The sequence below is a fragment of the Talpa occidentalis genome, unplaced genomic scaffold (assembly GCF_014898055.3).
Source record: "Talpa occidentalis isolate TD23 unplaced genomic scaffold, MPIMG_talOcc4v2.1 talOcc4.9, whole genome shotgun sequence".
Classification (NCBI taxonomy): Eukaryota; Metazoa; Chordata; class Mammalia; order Eulipotyphla; family Talpidae; genus Talpa; species Talpa occidentalis.
In genome coordinates, this window is record NW_023605305.1 from 16,088,750 (window position 1) to 16,110,829 (window position 22,080).

Here is a 22,080-nt window from a genome sequence, read left to right on the forward strand (position 1 = left end):
GTGGGTCACCCCCCTGGCCGGGAATCGAACTTATACTGCAGTGGCTGCGGATAGCTTCATAGTGCTGTGCTTAACTCCTTGTGCCACCAGGGAGGCCCAGGAAGCAGATATTCTTAAAAAATGTATTCACAGATATTGAAGAACAAGAGCCTGGAAATAACTTAGTATAGAAATACTCACCTTAATCTCAACATTAGCTCAGTCTTCTATCAAAACTGTTGTCTAAAACAAGTCAAATTCTGTTTGATATAGTTAAAGAAGGTATGTAATTTAAAAAAAAATTATATTTTATCTGTATTTATTTACATATATCTGGCACATATTCAGCTAAATAAAATCCTTAGTTTGGGTTTTAGAAGTGATAAAGAGATAACAATCAGTCTTTAGAATACATAATCCTGAGACTCCATTCTATTTTTAGCCTCATTCCATACTTAAGTCTTACAAAATACCACTCCTGAATACATTCAGCTTTTGCACTGATCCTAGGTCTAGTCTTTAGCTTTATCATCAACTGTGTCTGACCACAAACCCAGCCTAGCACAAGCCATCAGGCAAATGTGGGAAGTGTGAGAAGTGAAAACGTGGGAAGTGAAAAACCAATAGGATAAAACAGAGGTAGCAGAGAAAGTGACTTTGGATTTTTGCCCACATAGTCAAGAGAGGGTCAGTAACAATAAAGGAAAAAAGATTCAAATTACCTTTCCATACTTCTGGGCATAGGATCCAGTAAGAAGGGAATGGAAGATGATGATAGTTTCATCCAAGTCCCACAGAAATACCCGCTGAAGGAGGAAAATACAAAAAATGAGTGAGCATCTTTTCTAAAAACAATAGACTGAAACAAGAAATCAACAAAAAGGAGAACTAGAAAATTCACAAGTACATGAAAATTAAACAACACAATCTTAATCAAAGAATCAAAGAACAAATCACAAGTGAAATTAGAAAATAACTTCAGATGAATAAAAATGAAAATGCAACATACCAAACCCTATGGGTTGCGGCAAAAGTAGTACTAAAAGGGACATTTATAGATGTAAATACATATAGTAAAAAAGATCTCATAATTGTACACTTTAAGGAATTAGAAAAGAGTAAACCAAACCCAAATCCAGAAGGTGGGAAAAAATAAAGATTAGAGATTTTAAAAAAGAGAACAGAAAAATAATAGAGAAAATAATCAAAACCAAAAGTTGATACTTTGAAAAAGAATTAAAAATCGACAACTTTCAGCTAGATTTACTATGAATGAAAAGAGAGAAGATCTAAATTACTAAAATCAGAAATGAAAATGGGGACAGTATTATTTAAATGAAATGGATCTATTCTTAGAAATACACAAAGTGCCAAAACTAACTCAAGAAAAAATTTCAAAAATTTCGAATAGGCCTGTAACCAGAAAGGAGGTTGAATCAATAACAAAAAACATCCCAACATTATACCCCAATAAAAAAAATGAGTTCGCAGGTTTCCACAAGAAATATATCAGGACTTTAGAATTATTTCCTTCCCTTTTTCTGCTAGGAACAAAGAGGCTCAAAACAGTCTCAATTTACCTATGTCTTAAGAATATCTAACAAAGGACTCATTTTTAAATCAAGTCATTCTCCCTTATTAAGTGAACACATTACAGAAAAATTGAAACTGGAAAACAAAAGGCTTAAAAAACTTCACTATTATTAAAATTAGCATTTTGTATGACTTCCTAGTCTTTGATAATGAAGCAAAATGTATGACCCTAAGAAATGCATACAATGCTTAGCCACAGAATGCATGCCAATCTCATTAATAAGTTACCAGATCTGGTTGCATGTTTCACAGAAAGTTGGACTAAAGCACCACAGTCCTCTCATTTCACTTTAAGATTTTAAAATGGAGAACAGTATGACACTGTGACACTCTTCACTTTTGGAATATGATGCACTGTTCCTTCTGTTCTCTTCTGTAATTATAGGGAATAGTCTGTTCTTTCCCTAAAAAGAAGCCACTAGCTAACTAGATTTTGAAAAAAAATTTCAATGCTTTTGGTGAAAAATGGAAAGCAATATGGTACGTCTAGGAATAGAAAAAACCTATTTTCCACATTTCTCTTTTCACTAGGCCATTTCAGTTTCTTTTGCCCTGGAATCAAAGAGCACATAACACAGAATGAGATTATCTTCATGAATTTCAGATATACACTTGATAAACTTAAGAAATGAGAAAAAACTAAATAGTTAACTCAAATGAGTTTCTTCCCATACTTCCAATTCACTGTCCTGGGAAGAGCTGGCATCAGCTTTCCTCTTGCCCCGGTTTTTGCCAGTCATATTTTTCCTGGACTGATCATCAGCATCTTTACTTGGTGTACTCTGGGACAAAGATGGGCTTGCAGAAGGGTCTCCTGGAAAAAATGAGATATGTATTGACAGTAGTTAGCTCTAAGACCAGAGCAGGAACAGGAATAAAGACTGGAAAACCAATTTTTTCCCAAGCAATTTGTGAATGTAGACCTACACACTGAATATCAATAGCTCCTAATATCACAGAGGTGAAACACATATGCCTGCCATGAATTTGTTCTGTCAAAGAACAAAATACCAAAGAACACGAATCTAATCAAACTTCTAGATCAGTTTCTTAACCTGGCACAATTGATGTTTTGGGTCAGGTAAGTTTTTGTTATGAAGGATGTCCTATGCAATGCAGGCTATATTTGCTAAGCAGTATCCTTGGCCTCTACCCACTACATGCCAGTAGCACTACCCATGTAGTGTGAAAACAAAAAACGTTCCCATACTTTGCCAAATGTCCCTGGAATGGGGAGGGAATGGGATGCAGCAAAATTACCTCTAATTGAAGACAACTGCTCTAGATTCAGTTACCATATTACAACAAAATACAGAAGGCAGCAGGACATCTAATCGCCATAATAAATACCAAACATGTAATTGGCAAAAACCACACTGGGAAATGGTATGGGATAAACAATCCAGTTTCCAGTGAGATAAGCATATCCACTACTCCTAATATATGGATTTTATTTGGACCTTAGTTTAAACAAAACTGTAAAAGAAAGACAAAATTCCTACCATTTGAGAAAATTGGAAATAAATATGAAAACTTTTGGTATTTTATGATATTAAGAAATTATTGCTAAATTATTTTGGGTGGGATAATGGCACTATAATTATGTTAACAAGTATTTATCCTTTAGAGATAAGATACCTGGAATTCAGGGAGGGACTTAGATGAAATATAGTTGAAACAAGATTGCTAATGAGTTGTTAACTGTTGAAGATGGCTGACAACTTCAGTCTGTTTTAGAATGTCCTTTAGTAAAAAGCTAAAATTGTTAAAAAAAAAGCTAAAATTGTTATAAAAACAATACTGAGAAATGAATTCACAAGTTAAATAAATTTCAAGAATGACAAGTTAAATAAATGTCAAGTATGACAATTTACTTAGAAGACTGGTAAAAGATGCACAGAAAACTGCTTTTGCTGATGGTAGAATACTTTTAAAAAAATACATGAATGGGCCTCCCCGGTGGCGCAGCGGTTGAGCACTGGGTTGCGAAGCTGCCCGCAGCCTCTGCAGCGCCTGTTTGATCCCCGGCCGCTGGGCGAAGGGTCCCACATGGCGTTCAGACCTCCCCTGCCACGCCCGCTGCTCCCCTCAGCAGTGTACCTCGTCAATCTGCCTGCTCTACTCTCCCCTCTGGCTCTGGTGAATTCTCTGACCCTCCTGCACTTCTGACTGTACCCAGTGCTTGTATAAATAAATAAATAAATCTTTAAAAAAAAAATACATGAGTGCTGATGATAAACAGTCCTTCCTCAAGTTACAGGAACTATCAAATTTTCGTGAAAAATAAAGATGAAAAGTGTATGCATATGTCTATTAAATGTGTACAAAGTCTTTGTGTCAGGGTGTTTTTTAAACCTGGACATCATAATTCATTTATACATTTCAAAGCTCTTAACATCCCAAATTTGTAGTTTGAATTTTATATGTTCAACATAGGGGGCAAAGGAGCAAAGGACCACAGTTTTCCTCAGAAACTTAAAGCTCCACCGCACAGAAAAAGTTAAGAACCACTGCTCTGAGGTCTTAGTACATCTAAAATATACACAGGCTAAAACCAGTCTTCCAATTTTTACAAAACTTTCAAACTTCTCAAGTTCCCTATAAAAAGCTTATTAAAGCCACAGGAAGGGCAGAGTGGGAGGAGACATTCTTGGTACGTTTCTGTTCACAGTATCAGGTGTTATATTCAGTGAGCCAATGGTTCATTAAGAGCTGCACCAATATTAAAATAGCCCTCACCTGAAAGAAAAAGTGAGGGTTTCTTTATTGCATGGTTTATAGTGACTGAGCCCAAAACAGAATAATCTTCACCATCACCTGTTGGTACTACCTTTAAGTCAAAGTCTTTATAAGCCCCAGTGCTTACCAGAGGAAAGTCTCTGTGCTGCAGGTGTGGGGACCATAACACTAGACTTCTCTGTCTGGTATGAGGCTGCTGCTAATGTGGTACTCTCAGCATCACTGTTAGTCTGGCCTGTGACTCCAAAGCTGGAGCTGGGATAGCAGGTCTGGTACTGACTCTGGCCAAGGATAGTATAGGTGGGATAGTCCTGTAGGCCAAAGGGAATAAGAGAGGTAAATAAGACACTTAAAAAGATCATAACATTAATTTTTAACACATAGGCCTCACATGTCCCTCTTACTTATATTTCTAAAACATTTATTTAACTTCTCATTTACCTATTTGTCTTCCACCTAAACCCATGATTTTCAAAATTCATTTTGTGGAAACTTAACAGTCCAGAGGAGATGCCTCGGAGGCCATCATTGGAACGAGGGGAAAGCTGAGAGGAAAAGTTCCTGTGTGCTCTACATACACCTCTTTTTCTTCTACAATAGCTCTTTTTTCTACTTTATGTAGGTACTAAACTTCTGCATATATTTCTGCATGGAATTTTTGAAGGAAAGATTCTATACTTCAAGAAGTTTTACAAACTATGGCATTTGATGGTAGTGCTTCTAAGGAAAGATTAAAAAAAATGAATATCCTACATTAAAGTTTTCCAGTTTAAAAATTGATTGTCTTTTTCTATTTAAAACATCAAGTTTCAGGCCTGCCTGATGGCTCAGGCAGTTGAGCGCAGCATTGTGGGGTTGTCTGCAGCCTTTGCAGTGTGGGTTTCATCCCAGCCAGCTGGCAAGATATCCACATGGCGAGGCGGACCTCTCCTGTCTTGCCTGCTGCTCCCCTCAGCAGTGTGTTTCAGTCAGTCTGCCCATTCTGTTCCTCGCTCTGTCTCTGGTGAATCCTCTCACCCTCCCGCACATCTGGGCTGTACCCCGGTTCTTGGATGCATGAATGACTAAATCTTTAAACTAAACAAACAAATAAATAAATAAAACAGCAAATTTCCTGTAGAAGTAAAGTTTCTTTTAAATATAGGGGAAACTTTTGGTGGTTTCATGGAGACAGGTCAAAACTTAACAAATTATACATTTTTAATCTGTGCAGTTTATTTATGCCAAACAGTATCTTAATAAAGCTGCAAAAATAAATGGGTATGATGCAGAGCTTTAAAATTTTCCACTGGGCCTCCCCGGTGGCACAGCGGTTGAGCACTGGGTTGTGAAGCTGCCCGCAGCCTCTGCAGCGCTGGTTTGATCCCCGGCCACTGGGCGAGGGTCCCACATGGCACGCAGACCTCTTCTGCCGCCCACTTCTTCCTTCAGCAGTGCACTTCGTCAGTCTGCCTGTTCTGTTCTCCGCTCTGGCTCTGGTGAATTCTCTCACCCTCCAGCGCTTCTTACTGTACCCCAGTGCTTGTATAAATAAATAAATCTTAAAATAAATAAATAAATAGAATTTTCCATTGTGGGGCCGCCCTGGTGGCACAAGGGTTAAGTCTCAGCACTATGATGCTAACCCCAGTGTTTTGATCTCCCAGGGAGGTGACCCACATGGCACAGCAGACCTTTCTTGTCTTGCCCACTGCTCCCCTCAGCAGGGGATTTCAGCAGATCTGCCTGTTCTGCTCCCCACTCTGTCTCTGGTGAATCCTCTCACCCCTTGCACCTCCGGCCTGCACCCCAGCTCTTGTATGCATAAATAAATCAATCTAAAAAAAAAACTTTAAAATTTTCCATTGATACTAATGCTGGTGATAAGGAGGAAGAAACTTATTGATCTAAATTACTTATAGATTGATTACCAATTACTAAATTACCAATTACTTATAAAGAGTATGCAGGATCTACCATAAGCCAAATATAATTCACAACGTGTGTGTATGTATGGAATATTAAAGAATAAACCAGAAAAGCTGAACTCAAGGAAGTTAAAAATCTACCAGGAGAGAAGACCCAAAAAAAAAAAAAAAAAAGTCCAACATAATGACAATAAATTATATGTCAAAGGAGTGGGACACAGAGGAAGAAAACTATCAATGAAGAGTGTGGTGAGTTTTTCTGAGCTAAATAGGCAGAGCAGTTAAGAACATGGATAGACCTTAAAAAGGTTTAATTAAAGGCACAGAGATATTGAATTTGACTGAAACATAAGCTCTTTGCAGGACTTGATGACTGGTTAAGGAGTATCACTTAGAGTCTATAGGCAACAGTGTAGAGTTTATGTGGGGTAAGAAATGGAGATTATCAAATTTAAACCAACAAAAATGCAAAAGGTCTGAGCAGTTCAGTGACATGATAAAAAGTGGGATTTAGAGAAAATAGTGTTTTAGAAAATGGACAAATGGGAAAATCAGAGATGAGCAGTAAAATGTGGTAATTCAGGAATAAAGGGGAATAAAACCGAAACAAGTAACTGCTCACAAAAATGAAGAAGGAAGTATTAGGTGAGAGAACAAAACCAAAGATGACTGGTGTGGTCTTATTAGACTGAGGTTTATTAAAAATTGGTGTTAATGATAAGAATCAAGAAGTCTTTGGGAAAAGTGGTTTTTGTTTTGGAAGACAAGAAAACAGCAGAGTGAAATGCAAGAGTGGTTTTGATTAACCTTAGAACTTAAGGAAACAGCAGGATTTTTAAAAAAATGTGTCCATCAATCAGCAGGAAGCCTGTAGTTATCAGGCTTATCTAGGTTAAGCAATAGAATCTTCATTTTAAAGACAATAAATATTTATTCTGAGAGCGATTAAACATTCCTAGGGAAGAAGTACTAATCATGTAGAAAACCAAACAAAGTCTGTTCATGATAGAAGACAGGATCAAAAGGAAAAGCAATGAAAGAGAGACAGTACCTTGAAGAGTACCAAGCACACAGTAAGAATTCCATAAATATTTGTGAATTAAAAGAATGGACAAATACAAAAAAAGTCAAACATAAAATACGAACCAGAATGTTAATTACAGTCAGGAGAAAAAAAAATCTGTGGAGCCAGGGTTGATAATATTAACAGCTTCAGAGAAAACAACAAAAACAAAAAAACCTTAAAACACTGAAGATGTTCTAAGCATGAAGAGTTAGTAGAACTGTGATCAAAACTAAACCGGGGTGGCTAAACAAAAAGTGGAGATTTACACATCCCACAAATATTTATTATGTGCCTTTAATGTGTGTGCCAGACATTTTTCTGAACTCTGGGAATATAAAGAATAAGGCCCTACCCTAAAGGATAATTTCCCTAGAGGACAGGGAAAGGAGTAGATATAGTAGATGAGGGAGCAGCTATAATCTTAACATTCGGAGTCTTAGTAGAAGAATGAGGGAAACTAGATGAAAGCCTGAGAAAATACACCAGAAATTGGTCATCCAGAAATTGGTTAGATTGGCATATTGACCATAAAAAGAAAAGAGGAAGAGCAAAGTAGATGAAACATCAAATAGAATGAACAAAAGTATTACTATACCTGGTTTGAGACGCTGGAAACTGCTGCTGCTGGAATATTGGCAATAGTAGAAGAAGTAGATATCAGGCTGGCATTTGTGCTTGAAGCTATGGAATTGAGAATACAAACGATATTAAGTATACTATGTAAAAGGCTAGAAGAAATTGAATATATACTGTATCTTAAGTAAACAGATCTACAAGGAGATAAAGAAAATTGACAAAGGAAACAAATACTGGTTTTGCTCTTTTGCATGCCATACCTTGATTAGAAAAACAGTTCAGACATTTTTCTATTTCAACTAAAGTCCTCAACTCTTCTTACATAAACAATGCACTAACAAAATCAGAAGTTAAACCAAATCAATCCATCTCTTCCAGCAGTTGAAAAATGACTCACCTGCAGTAGGACCTACTGACAGATCAGTAGAAACAACAGGGGCTCTGGTAAATCCTACACTGTGATTATCTGTCACTTGCCCCAAATTCCACCTTTCCTGATGAACATAATTATCTTAAGAAACAGAGCTAGTCTTTCAAATTCTAAGTGCTTGGTATTGTTTCTTAGGATCTATTTAAACAATGGATTGTTAATGGTGATCAACAAGCACCATAACCTAGTATTTAATGACTTTACCAATGAGACTGAAAAAACTAAAAAAATATTCAATATTATTCTGTCTGGGTAAAAGTGTATACTATATGCTACATAGGCTGCCTGCCTTGTTAAGTTTTTAATTTCCTGCTACCAGATTCTAACAGGCCTTCAGTCCAAATCTCAGTAACTAGTATTTGCTACAGTTGTTACCAGAACCCAGCCACCTTAGCAGTAGGAGGCAGCATGAGCAGTGAGGTTCTTTCACCCTGCTGCTTCACCACCAGTCATTTGTGGCAAATGCTTCTCAGAACCCAGTAACTGCCTTTTTGTCAGTTGAGGCAGGTGCTCTTCAGAGACCATTTATGTAACAGTGTACTTCCTGCTATGAGCTAAATGGTCCAATCAGACTTTTGTTACCAGGACCTACCCTCTCACCACAAGTCAGTTGGGGCAGTTGCTCCTCTGAGCCCTTTTATGTAAAGAGCACTTCCTGGATTGTGGAATGGACCAATCAGGTGCTATGGGCTGATAGGTAAATGGTCCAATCAGCCACGGGATCGAAAAATGGCCCAATCAGACTTGTGGGTGGGCACCCTGAGAGAGGATGTAAGCCAGGGTTGGAGGGAGCTGAGAGGGAGACGGTGCCAGCCCCTGAAGGAGAGCTGCTGATGCCAGCCTCTGAAGAAAAGACAGACACCAGCACCTGGAGAAAAGAAGATGGTTCCAGCCTCCAAAGGAAGAAGAAGGGGAAGATTCTGTTCCTGGCCTCCAAAGAAAGAGGAAAAGAAGGATCCAGCAGCCAATCACTAAGGAGGGAAGAGAAGCCTAAGACTTCTGTCAGACTGGACCTTTGGTCTTGTTCCTGACATTGCCTGAAAGGAGCCCCAGAGGCTCTGGGCCTGGTGTCTCCAAGTGCTGTTTGTTGTTGGTATAACCCGACAATTCACAAAGAGCTGTTAACACTGGGTGTCTCTGACACCACATCTGTAGGACCAGTAGTGACCATCACTACTGGCCAGTGCTGTCCAGCACTCCTGGTTATTGGCGACCATCACTGATGCTATCTGGGTGAGGCAGCTGGCCACCTGTGGATATAGTAAGCCCTTTGTTTCCCCTGTTTGTAAAATAAACCCCATGACTGTTGTTCCTGGAGCCTGATCCTCTTATTGGGCACTGCCTTTTATTAGGCTACAGCCCTTGGTTTATTAGGCTATAGCCCTTGGTTTTGATTTTTGGCCTTTTGGGTCTCTGGTCTGAGAGCCCAGGCAGGCAGCTGGCCATTCCATCCTTCCATCCAACCTACTGCCTTGCTGCCCTTTTGCCCTTCATGCCCCTGTTTCACAGTGACTTTTGGACAAGTGGACAATATACTGATCTTGAACTCCTCTCTTTATAAGCATTCTTTGACATGGTTCCTACTACAGTCACACACACCATAAGGACATCAGGTAGACTTGACTATTTGACTATCCCATAGCAACAAAGTCCTCTAGAGGAAAAGTTAACAGGAAAACCTCATTAGAACAAGGCAGGTGAACAAATGCAGCAAAAACTTGAGTGTGCTGGTCAAAATCAGAGAATTTTTATCCTTTCCCCAACAGTACTCTGCATAGAATAAAGTCTAGAGGAGAATAAGATAAATTAAAAGGAACACCTACTGCTGCAACCCTGGCTTTCAGATGAATAACCTAGGACAAAAGAGAGTTAATTTGTCTACAGTTATGGAGCTAAGTCAAGATGATGAATTGAACCCCCAGTTCTTAATCTACTACCCTGATAAGGGATCAAACTTCATGACTATTCAGGGAGATTTTCTTTTCTACTATAATTCCATCCCCAGGAGAACTAAAATACTCTTCAGTGCTTACTTTCTTAAACCAACTACTAAATGAAAGAAAATACAGATAGTCTTTTTCCCCCATAAATATACACCTTCTTCTCTGCTGTGGTTTAACTCCTTTTTCCTAAGAGGAGGTACTAAGAAATGACTATTATACTCTAAGTAGGTTTTATTTATTTATTTTTTAAAGATTTATTTATTTATTCATACAAGAACTGGTATACAAACCAGAAGTGTGGAGGGTGAGAGGATTCACCAGAGACAGAGTGGGGAACAGAACAGGCAGACTGACTGAAATACACTGCTGAGGGGAAGCAGAGGGCGAGTCAGGAGAGGTCTGCTGCACCATGTGGGTAGCTCCCTGGCCGGGAAATCAAACTCTTGCTGCAGTGGCTGCGGGTAACTTCATCGGTTGTGTCTTAACGCCTTGCGCCACCAGGGAGGCCCTAAGTAGGTTTTAAATCAGCCTTTAGGAACAGAATTCTTTATAGATCCCAAATTATATTATCAATACATTATGCCAGACAGTACTGCAAGAAAACAGACTGAACACAGGTGATCTAAGGTGGGAAAGAAAAAACTTATTTAATCTCTTAAATTTTCCTCTCCCAGGAAAGTCCCCCTCTAGCTAGACTTTTCTTTGGCTCTGGTTCTAGTATATACTTCTCTTTCCCTCTTACTGAACTTTTATTCTGTCCTACTTTCTTAGTCAACAATGAATGTCCAGAGGTACAAATCATTCATATCTGATCTTTACACACATGGGAAAAAGGTAATCTTACTGACAAGATGGTTTTACAAATTTAACAATTTTTTTAAAAAGATTTATTTATTTATACAAGAATCAGGAACAGACCAGATGCACGGGAGGGTGAGAGTATTCACCAGAGACAGAGCGGGGGACAGAACAGGCAGACTGACAAAATACACTGCTGAGGGGAGCAGTGGGCGTGACAGGAGAGGTCTGCTGTGCCATGTGGGACCCTCGCCCATCAGCCGGGATCGAACCGGCACTGCAGAGCCTGTGGACAGCTTCATTGCGCAGTGCTCAACTGCCTGTGCCACCAGGGGAGGCCCAAATTTAACAGTTTTTTTGACCACTTAATGAAATGAACTGGCGATAAAAGGGAAGACCTTATAAACAATTAGCCATACCTGTACATTTATTGTCTTTGCCAGGAAGTTTTATGACTTCATTAGTTAGTTTTTAAATCTAGCTACTGAATTTTTAAATAAGAACCATACTAAAAATCATAAATTTCTCTTAAATAGTGGCTTCTATTATAGGAGACGTTCGCCTGCTGAGTAGATGTTGGCCTGCTGAATAGGAAAGTAGGCTCAATAATAACTCGTGTTATTCATGCATTCAGTAAACCAGGGTCTCCTATGTGCGTAGAACAAATGGTGAACAAGAAAAATTACCTGCCTTCATGGAGTTTTCAATTCTAGCGAGAGAAGTTAGAAAATAATTAAAGAAACAATATTCATCTGGGCTCTTGTAACCATCACTGAATCCAGGCTAAACCCATCTTTCATTCAGTTTCATTTCCGCATGCTTACCCCCAAATCCCCCCAGGTATGACTATAAAGCCAGGTACCTCAAAAACTACTGATCATCCTGCATGAACATATGTATGTAGGTCTAAATAAAACAACATTTAATTGTAGATTTACGGAACAAAGGCAGCAGCAATGAAATATGCAATGAAAAGGACAAATAAAAAGAAATCAACTAACATTCAAGTGGAAATTCCACTTGTAATATATCTAAAGAGCATGAGCTTTCCTAATGTCAACAGGATGGCCAATTGCTTTATGATTCCCTACTCCTGAGTTCTAAAATGGAGCTTCACAACTGTTGAAAAGAAAAGGCTTCTGAGAACCATGTCCCAGTAGAGATGCACCTAATACAGTCAATGGGCAGGTAGTTTCAACCAGAAAATTGTTAAGAGGCACAGTTAAATTTAAGGATTAATCCAAGGGGCTAATGGAACATAAAAGTTTGCACAAGATTTTGTTTCTACCCACCCCTCTCATTTTATATACGCCTGTCTATCACATTTGATCATACCAGTCTTCTTCAAGTTATTTATAACAAACTTTTTCCCACTCAAGGACCTTTGCAATGCTGCTTTCTGCCTATGTTGTTCTTCTTGGTAGTTCCTCTTACCTTTCTGGCATGATGGAGTCTCCTCAAAATGTCTATTTCAGAGAGACTTTATTAGCTTCTTTATTAAAACTAACTCTTTTCTATTTTCCCAATGACAATAATCTATTCTTTATTCCTTTCAGAGTATTTTTTTATTTACTTTCTTGATTTCTGTCTCCCTCTAGTCTGTAAGCTCCCCACTAGCCTCTATCTTAATATCTATCAAAACACCTGCATACAGTAGACAATGCTTAATAAATACTTGTGGGATTCATGTATAGCAGCATGTCTTGCATGGACCAATTATGAAGGAAAAATGTTATTTTCTGCTATATTAGGAGATAATAAGAAGTAGAGAGATGATTTCCTAAAATTCTCAGTATGTTACCAATGTAATGGACAAAAACTCATTCCTTTTCTGATCTAATAAAAATTGTGCATATTTTGGTTAAAAAGTATGCCCAGTGGGTCAACTGCCCAATTTTTTAACAATTACTAAGTGCCTAGTATTTATAAATACTGTTTATGTTCTTGGTTTGTGTCAATGCACAAATGAAACCTCCTTCAAGGAGCTTAGTAAATAACAGTAGTAAAACTTTCCTGAGCAAGGTTTCTCACATTACTGGGGTCAAAATTTACAGATCTGCAAGTCTAGAATGATCCATGTGATAATGGGTTAGAGCCAGAGACATTAGTCAGAACTCATGTTTAACTTGCTGACACAGATTGTCATATATTGAAATATTTTTATAGATATGTGTATATACACATACATTTCTGTGTTGCATCAGCTGAGAGTCTACAAGAAATTGCACTCCTATAGCAATGAACACACCTAGTGTCTTAATTTTGGATTCTAATACCATTCTCCTCAATAAAGATAATTAGGACTCCACAGAGAAATGGCTTGTAATAGGACTTGTATTAGGTAAATAATACACAAGCTGAGCATGGAGCATTTGGTAATACCAGAAAATAAGGAAGTACTAATGAAACAACAAAACAGAAAACGCTATACTGATAGGCATATGACAAAAGGCAGAGGAGCCAACTGAAAGAGTTCCCAATGTAAGCTGGAACAATAAAATAAGCAGTACTGAATAACAATCTAAAAGGTAAAAATAAATAAACCCATAAACATGTGATTTATTAAATCTAATAAACAGGGGAGAAAAGAAAAATATCCTGTACGGAAAATCCCAAATATACCATGTAGCTACACCACTCTAAAGGAAGAGGAACATAAATCTTTATGTGCTGCACACAGTGACTTCTATCCCAAGAATACAGTATGGAAATGAAGGTGGGTGAGAGAGACAGTTACTTTTACAGGCGAGAAACTTGTCAAATACTACTTCAAACAAGTGATCAAAGCCAACATCCTAAGTCATAAGTCATGCTGACAATATGTACAGCTGACATGACATGATGGGTAATAAGCGTTTTACCTCTATGATCGTCCTCCTAAAAATCCACAATCCCAGACTAATCATGAAAACAAACAAACAAAAAAAATCAGACAAATTCCAATAGCAGGGTATCTATCTTACAGTGTATCTCAACCAGTATTCCTCAAAACTGTCAAGGTCATCAAAAACAAGGGAAGTTTGAGAAACTGCTATCAAGAGTAATCTAAAGAGACATAACAATTAAATGTAACATGGTTATCTTAGATGGGATACTGGAACAGGAAAGGGACATTCAGGACTTTAAACCATGGACTTCATTAATAAAGTACGTATGGTAATAAATGCACCATTTTAATATAAGATATCAAAAGTAGGGGAAACAATGTACAGAGTGGAGGAATATATAGTTCTTTGTACTATCTGTTCAATTTTTCTGCATTCTAAAATATTCTAAAAAATAAAGTCTATTAATAAAAATAAATCTGTCAGAGAATTTATAATGTATTACCAATAATGAGTCCAAAAGCATTAGGTCTGAATTAAACTTAATTTTAGTTAAAATTAATTTTGAAATTTCTGAAATTAAATTTGCCATAAATATTAATTACTTAAATCCTCCCAATGAAGAAATAACCAGAGATTGGGTAACAGAGTCACAGAATTTTGAAAGAGATTGATAAAGAGAAGTCAGATCTACTTAATTAATGGGTTACATGAACATGTAATTAAGGGCAGTTCTTTATTTGGTACCACTAAGGTATAAAATAAAAAGATTTTGATTAGAGTTGTTCAAGTCAAAAGGAAAATTTAGTTTTTGAGATAACTTCCCTAGGGAAGGTTGCTATCAACTGGAATGCGATAAGGGTGACATTGCTATTTTGACACCTTAAAATTTTATATCAGTACAGTGTTACTTGTTTGTATTCTGTGGGGTGAATGGGTAGTCAGGTACATAAAGGGAAAGAAGCAGTTCCAGATAGCTAATAGTCACCATCCACGCAAAAGGAAATGCAAAGTGGAGTTGAGAAGAATGATACTGTGAGTGGAGAACCCAGGGAATTCAAAGTCCTACATACTACTAATATTTCATTTTAACCAATTGTTTAAACTTGTTTTTCACCATTTTCTCATCAGAATAAATGGCAAAATTGATTCCCTCATGGTCAGCTTTTATCTTAATGTCTATTTTATCTTAATGTCAAAATTCTGATGTAGTTAGACCCAAAAGGCCTATCAACCTACTTTATAAAAATGAAAGGGGCAGAGATGACCGAAGGTTATGTTCTTGGTGTTTGCTTTGGCAGCACAGATACTAATGGTGGAACGATACAGAGAAGATTAGTACAGCCCCTGCTAAGGGTGACACCCAAATTTGTGAAGTGTTGTTCCCTATCAAAAAACAAAGTCATGCTCTTGATTTTTTCCCACCAAGTTGGTTCCCATTTTAGAAAGAAAGGAGAGGGGACAAAGAAAAAATGGAAAATAAATAAAGAAAAAGGAGGCACAATGTTAGAGATACAAGTACACAATGTAAGAGATTAAAGTATCTCAGAGCAAGGTGTTAGTATAGTGGCCAGCTGCAGTACCTACTACTTCAAGCAGAAGTAATTCTCAAGTTATTTAGCTGGAAACTACTTGTAACTAAAAATCAAGTATTTTGTTTCATATAATCTTAAAGTGTTTTTTTTTTAATCACCAAAGTTCTTATATTAAGGTAAGTTTTAAGTTCACATCAAATCTTAATCAGATGTTTGTCACCTTGTCAGCCCTTTAGCACCCATTTTACAAGGAATAAAATTAAAAGGCTGAGAGACATCAGGAGAAAGGAGGCTGATGAGAAGCCAGGTACATTAATTTACAATCTGCAGCAAAGACAAATTGTCTGTACTGGATTTAAGGACAGTGAATTAGTTCCACAATGGCTTTTTGAGTTTTTTCATCTTCACTCCTAATAATCTTGGACGGAATCCTGACTTTTTAGAAGATGAACTCACAAAAGTGAAGATGTTTAGAATTCAAGCTTTAATGTTTTGCTTTTAATCATGAAATAGAAATAAGACTGCTTTTGAGGAAGGAAAGTACTATCACTAAGTGGGGAAGTAAGGATGACAAAAACAGCAGAAAAGCAGCATCCACCTCACATTCTACTCTATTTGGACTTCATATAAAAGAAGTCAGCATGTACTATCCTATGGAGCATTCTTCTCATTTATAGCACAAAATTCCACCAAGAACAGACTAGAACAAAATCAGAGAGGTTTTATGGACATCAACATGCAAAAGAGATGGTTTCAATTCTACGAAACAGTTCACATTCAAAGGCTAAACTACTACCAAACCACACTCTCAGGTACAGGTTTGCCTAACACAAAATGCATGCACAAATGCAAACATCACCCCATTCTATTTTAGAAGTCAGAGCTCCTGTATTACCCAATTTGTTTGGAGATAGGTAGGTTAAAAACGTAAAACAGTAAGTTCAAAACACACACACAACCATGCCTATTTACCTTGAATGGGATAAGAATAATGTGCTGGGCTTGGCTGGCTTGTGGTTAGCCCTGTAGTGCAGGTAAGAACACTGTGTTGACTTGGAGATGGAGTCTGAATTAAACCACTTTCAGGTTTCATACCTGGCCACAATGCACCTGAATCAGATAAATTGTACCAATTACAAACAATACACTGTGACTGAAGAGTATGATTATGCTTTCAAATATCAGTCAGTAGGTTTAAAATCTAAATCTTAAATCAAAAATAAATTTGCTTGTAAGAGAAAAATACTGATTCTCCCATTCATAATATACCACAAGCAAATACAAGGTCAAAGAATTAGAGGGTAGGGTCAGAGAAACAAAATCTTCTCAAAAACCCCAATAGTGTTTTATATGTAAGTTCATTAGAATGGCTGGGGGAAAATGACCAAGGGTCACTGACACTCAAGTGGCATACTTCTTGTAAAGAGTGCCTGAGCATCAGGTACAGAAATCATTTATCTGCATTCTCAAGGTAGGGAGACATTCCACATAAGTTTAAATTTCACTTACCCATTAAACAAGCATCAAATTTTTCTAAGACGTATTAAGTACTTTTCTGCCTTTAATAAGCTGGTTATTTTGTCACCTTTGTTTCTTCTGATTAGGAAAGACATACCTGCTCATTTTATAAATTAAAAAAATTATAGAAGTATGTAATTTAGAAAAAGTCATATATTACCCCATCATCCATATTTAAGTACTAACAGTTTGCAGAAGTCACCCAGTTGTCTACTACATAGTTTTTTCTTCTTTTTAATAAAAATGGGATGCTATATGTACTGTTCATAATTTGCATTACCACATAATACCTCTGACAGACATCTTTCCATTTAGGACAAACAAATCTGTCTCATAATAACAGACAGCACAATTGTCACTTTTATCACAATGCTCTCAAGTGACAATCTTTCTAAAATACATGTATCTCCTTTCCTCCCTTCTTAGCAGGAAGGAAACAGTGAACATACCTTTGGATTTTCTCAGAATTATTGTTATAAAGATCAATACTGTGCTATATATATGTATGTATGTATGTATATATGTATATATGTATATATATAACAGAGACATTCCCAGAGGCTACTGTGGTAAGGGAAGACAATTGCTTAGTAGTACTGAACAGAACTCAGTTGTAATTCTATGATTTCTAGGTTCTTTTATACTTTATCTTTTTCTGTGACTTGCCAATTCTTGACAATCTCTTGTCTCTGGTTGTATTCCCTTTTCATTTGCAATAAACTAGAGAACCATTAGCAAAGCTTTACTTTGACACGGAAACCGAAGGATATCCTTTGTGAGTGAATAATTTTTGCAATAATTTCGGCTATACAAAAGCCTATTTATTTTTTAAAAAAACCACAAATCTTAATGTCTGCTTTTTTGTTAACCACGGTTGCTGGATTAGTTTCAATGAAACTCATAATTAGATCCAGGAAGGTTCATTAAACACATTCCAGGTAAGAAATCAGTATCAAGGTCAGTTACGGCTTCTCATTTATTCCTAGTCTGATAAGGAGTTTATAGAAACATAATGCTTTGATAATGAGGTCTCTGCTTTCCCAGGGCACTGAGATACCTCAGTACAAGTCAGGTTTGTCAATTTGTTGATAAGTAAATATAAGAATAGTAAAGGGAAATGTGAAAATCTTAAAAGTTTGACAACGGGGCATGTTTACTACCTTGCCCAAACTCAAAGTCCAAAAAGAAAAGGTCAAATTCTTTTCTTACCTATTAACCACACAAAATAACTTATTTCAGAGACTGAAAAATAGCAACATATCTAGTATGAATTAGGAGGGTTGTCCCCTCTCCCGTTCATGATCATTTAAAGTCTTGTCCAGGTTAGTTACAGCCAAACTCCTTGCAATACCTGATTTTTTTTTTTTTGCAATACCTGATTTTTAACAATAAAACTATTTGACAATGCTATTTTTAAAACATTTATGATGTAAAATTTGAATACCGGTGCCATGATTCTTGGTCATTGAATATCACATTTGAGTAAACAAATTATTACAAAGTCACCATAATTTTAAGATTTAATGTAATCAATGTGATTTTTTTCCCTAAGTAGGGTCTGAACTTCAGGTGCAGATTTGTATACACATTTATTATTACACTACACTAAAATGCCATCTTATTAATAACAATAGTATTAATTGGAATGCATTACCAGTCTCATTATTTAATACATATTTTTAAAGTTTCAAAATGTAAAATGTCTCTAAAAGCTGGCCCTCAGGTTAAAAATTGGGGTCAAAAATGTCTGAGACAAGTAGGGGAAGAGCAAGTCTTGAATGTCTTTCTTCAGAAATATAGGAATAAAAGACAACATGGACACTGCCTCTAGTGTCACTGTAGCCTTGTTCTCTAAGCATATAAACAACTTCCCATAAAACCACTCTTCCCAGAATTCCGTGTAATAAGTACCATGACCAAACACTTTGGACTATAGGGCACTAATGCCCATTAGTGAATGAGGAAACCAAATTCTACTTTCCTGATCCTAGTCTACTGTTCTATGACTCCCCAGCAATAAGTCTATGCCTCTCCATACAAAGCTTCCCTGCTAATTGTAAGTACTGAGAACCTGATATGGAACAATGGTGGGTCTAACAATGGTTGAGGGAAATCTGTTTCTGAGTGCTGTCCACCTGCTGCCCTACACTGGGGCCTATCACAAACACTATCCAAATTTCTTGGCACAAATACTTCACTATGGTTAGTCACTAACCAATCTGAGCAGTTCAGTTTATAGTAATATACAGCAGAGTAGTGGATAGAGAATATTAGTTTGGTTAGAAACTGAAGGACATGTTAATGCTAGGGGGGAGAAACACATGAAAGAACATCTTTGCTGATTCAGCAGCTTACTGGGATGAACTATTATAAATGCAAGTAATTTGAGTGCTTTCCCTAATTATGAAAGAAGCAGGTGTATATTATAGAGAGCTAGGAAAATAAAAAAGAAAAAGAGAAAACCACAGTCTCACCACACAGAAAAAATTATAGGCAGTTCTTAGTTTTGCACAGGATTGTGTTAAGTGAAACCTGTGCATGCTGGATCTGTGTTTTTGTTTGACATGGTTCTGTGGTAACAGATCAAATACGTATTGCCTGTACTGTTAACATACGTATTTTTTCTTCCAAATTATGCTCTATGCAAATATTTTTAAAAGTACTAAATACATATTAATATTGTGCTCAGTTTTACATACTGTTTATCAATTAATAATAAGTTTTCTGAAGATGTTAAATTTTTTTAAGAATATGATTTACAATTGCACAGCTTTCCATTTTATGGTTATACTTCAAGTTAACACATATCTTTAGATTTAATGTATAGGTTTTTGACAATATTTTTGCTATTATAATAATGCTATGATGAATATCTTGGTTAGTATATTTTGTAGGTAAGTTCCATAGGATACCATGGATTGTAATTAGTTTCACAGGATAAACTGCCATGGAATTACTGAGGAAAATGATATAAACATCCTTCAGGCTTTAAATATATATCGGCAAGTCTATATCTCACATTAAAGTTCTTTTAAAAGGAGTTATAACAGAGTCAGCTAAAGGGCATATTTAATGAGAACCTCAAAATAAATGTGTATCCTTTTCCTCATACATATGCATTTAGAACACGGGAAATTAAACCTCTAATATTCTTTCTTCTATCCCATCATGTTTCTGTTTAGCTCTGGAAAGAATATAACTACTATTCCTTTACTTTCAAAGATTATTCACAATATTGATTTCCAAGATTTCCTCTAGTCTTTTTCCTTCAAAAGCACGAAGCTTTTAATTTCAAACTATGAGACCATCATTTTTATATAGACCCCAATTTATGTATAGTTCTGGACATCAACAGCTGTGTTCTATTTTAATGCCAGGCATTTACTAATTGTGATCTTGGGGAGTCACTTAATACTTCTAAGCCTCAATTTTCTCAGCTATGAAAAGGGATAATGCTGCTTGCTTCTTAGACCTGGTCTGAGGATTAAATGAGACAATAATGTAAAACATGAAGCACTTATTTTTAGCATACTAGTTAGTATACTAAATACTCAATAGATATTAGGAAATAGCACTACACTGAGATTTTTCTGAAGCCTTGTATATATGCAACAAAATAGCAGACTAGCTAACACAGTCTTAGTGTTAATATGTGGCATTAAGATGACAAAATGCATCAAAATTTTTACAAAAAGAAATCAACTGTTGTATTATATTTAAGTGAACACACAAAATTACAAATCATATGTTTAAACACAAGAAAGTTTTAAAAAGTTAGAAAAATTACAAACATCTTTGTAATTTTTATAAATTCTGAGAATATGACATATCTATCATCCAATTACCCAAACATAAATCTCTCTCCAGTAAGTCTCATATATTACTTAAAGTCAAATTAGGTCAATGATTACCTGTCTCTCTCTCTCTCTCTCTCTCTCTCTCTCTTCTCTGGATTAATGATAGAAGAATTTGTGAAATGTCTCCCTTGTCCCCAAATATTAAACAACAGATTAGTAAAAAAGCCTATTAATACCAATACTGTATTTCATTATAATATAAGCATAGTTTAATATTTTACAGGGATTTTATCTATTTTATAGAATTTTCTTTTTTTTTAAACAAGGAAAATGCAGTGGTCATAAAATAAACTAAGACCTACATGCACCATGGCATTATGCTAATAATTTCATAAACTGAGTTCAAAGATAGGTGTTTTATTTAATATTGAACAGTAGGAATCAACAACTGTTCAAAAATGTCATAAAGACCCTGGGTGTGCTAATAATAAATTCAAATAAAAACAGAGGGTAAACAATAACTATCATTGGCTGCTGCTGAAAAATTAGCTTTAATATAAGCAAAAAGAAATAAGCACAGATATATTTACACAGAGTTCTGCTTCCAAAAGGACTATCAGGTTTGGTTGGTTAAATATATCATAAATCTAAGACTTCAGTATGCTGGCTGACAGTGACAGGCATGAATGCATGGACATACACCTGGGGAAACAAAAGCATTTCTATCTCCCTTAGTTGATGAAGTTAAGTCTTGCTATCATTAAACATAACCCCAGTTTTTTGTTTCTAACAGTTACCAGGAGCAAAGGAATCTAAGAAGCCCGAAAGTAAGAAAGCTGTTACTATCCTAAAAGTCTAACCAAAGAGGCCAAGAGAAGCAGGAAAGTAAAAATCAAAAGTAGGTACTACGAACACATCTAGCATATGCAGTAATCTGTTTAGAAAATTTTAAATCTCTGAAATTTATTATATTCTAACCAGCTTGCTTTCCCAGCTTGTTTCAAAAAAGGATAAATGTATATAATTTTATTAACACATTACATACTTTATTTTTGAAAGCAAGAAGTTCAAATTATTAGATATGGAGACAGATAGGAAAGCTCTCTGAAAGGGGGGGGGGGCGAGCAGATAGCTCAACACATTATATTATTTTAAAATGATACGGCATTCTCTCAATTTTCTGACACCAACTCTATGAAAGCAGGGAAGGAAAAATGAAGTATACTGTATATATCCAACAATTTACACTCACAGAAAAATCAGCACAGCTATTAAGTATCTGAAGAAATGAAAACTGACTTCCAGCAAATAAATCACTATAACTCATATCTATACATAAAACCCCAAACAAAACTCAATGTACATAACAGTTAT

General features: G+C 36.3%; 1 protein-coding gene and 1 non-coding gene across 5 annotated transcripts in view; one reads left to right on the plus strand and one right to left on the minus strand.

Moving 5' to 3' along the window:
- Nucleotides 1-22,080, minus strand: part of EYA3 (EYA transcriptional coactivator and phosphatase 3) — a 96,478-nt gene that overhangs the window by 18,276 nt on the left and 56,122 nt on the right. For 3 of the 4 annotated variants that reach the window (XM_037500614.2, XM_054691583.1, XM_037500615.2), the window contains exons 7-11: nucleotides 16,364-16,501; nucleotides 7,880-7,965; nucleotides 4,439-4,622; nucleotides 2,247-2,386; nucleotides 702-785 (exon numbers count right to left, since the gene is read on the minus strand). In XM_037500614.2, the coding sequence (XP_037356511.1) occupies nucleotides 702-785; nucleotides 2,247-2,386; nucleotides 4,439-4,622; nucleotides 7,880-7,965; nucleotides 16,364-16,501 (632 nt within the window). The remainder of the gene's footprint in view (nucleotides 1-701; nucleotides 786-2,246; nucleotides 2,387-4,438; nucleotides 4,623-7,879; nucleotides 7,966-16,363; nucleotides 16,502-22,080) is intronic. The other variant, XM_037500616.2, reaches the window with a different exon arrangement.
- Nucleotides 15,142-15,247, plus strand: LOC119237306 (U6 spliceosomal RNA). The gene has a single exon (XR_005123252.1). It is a non-coding gene; the product is annotated as a U6 spliceosomal RNA (small nuclear RNA).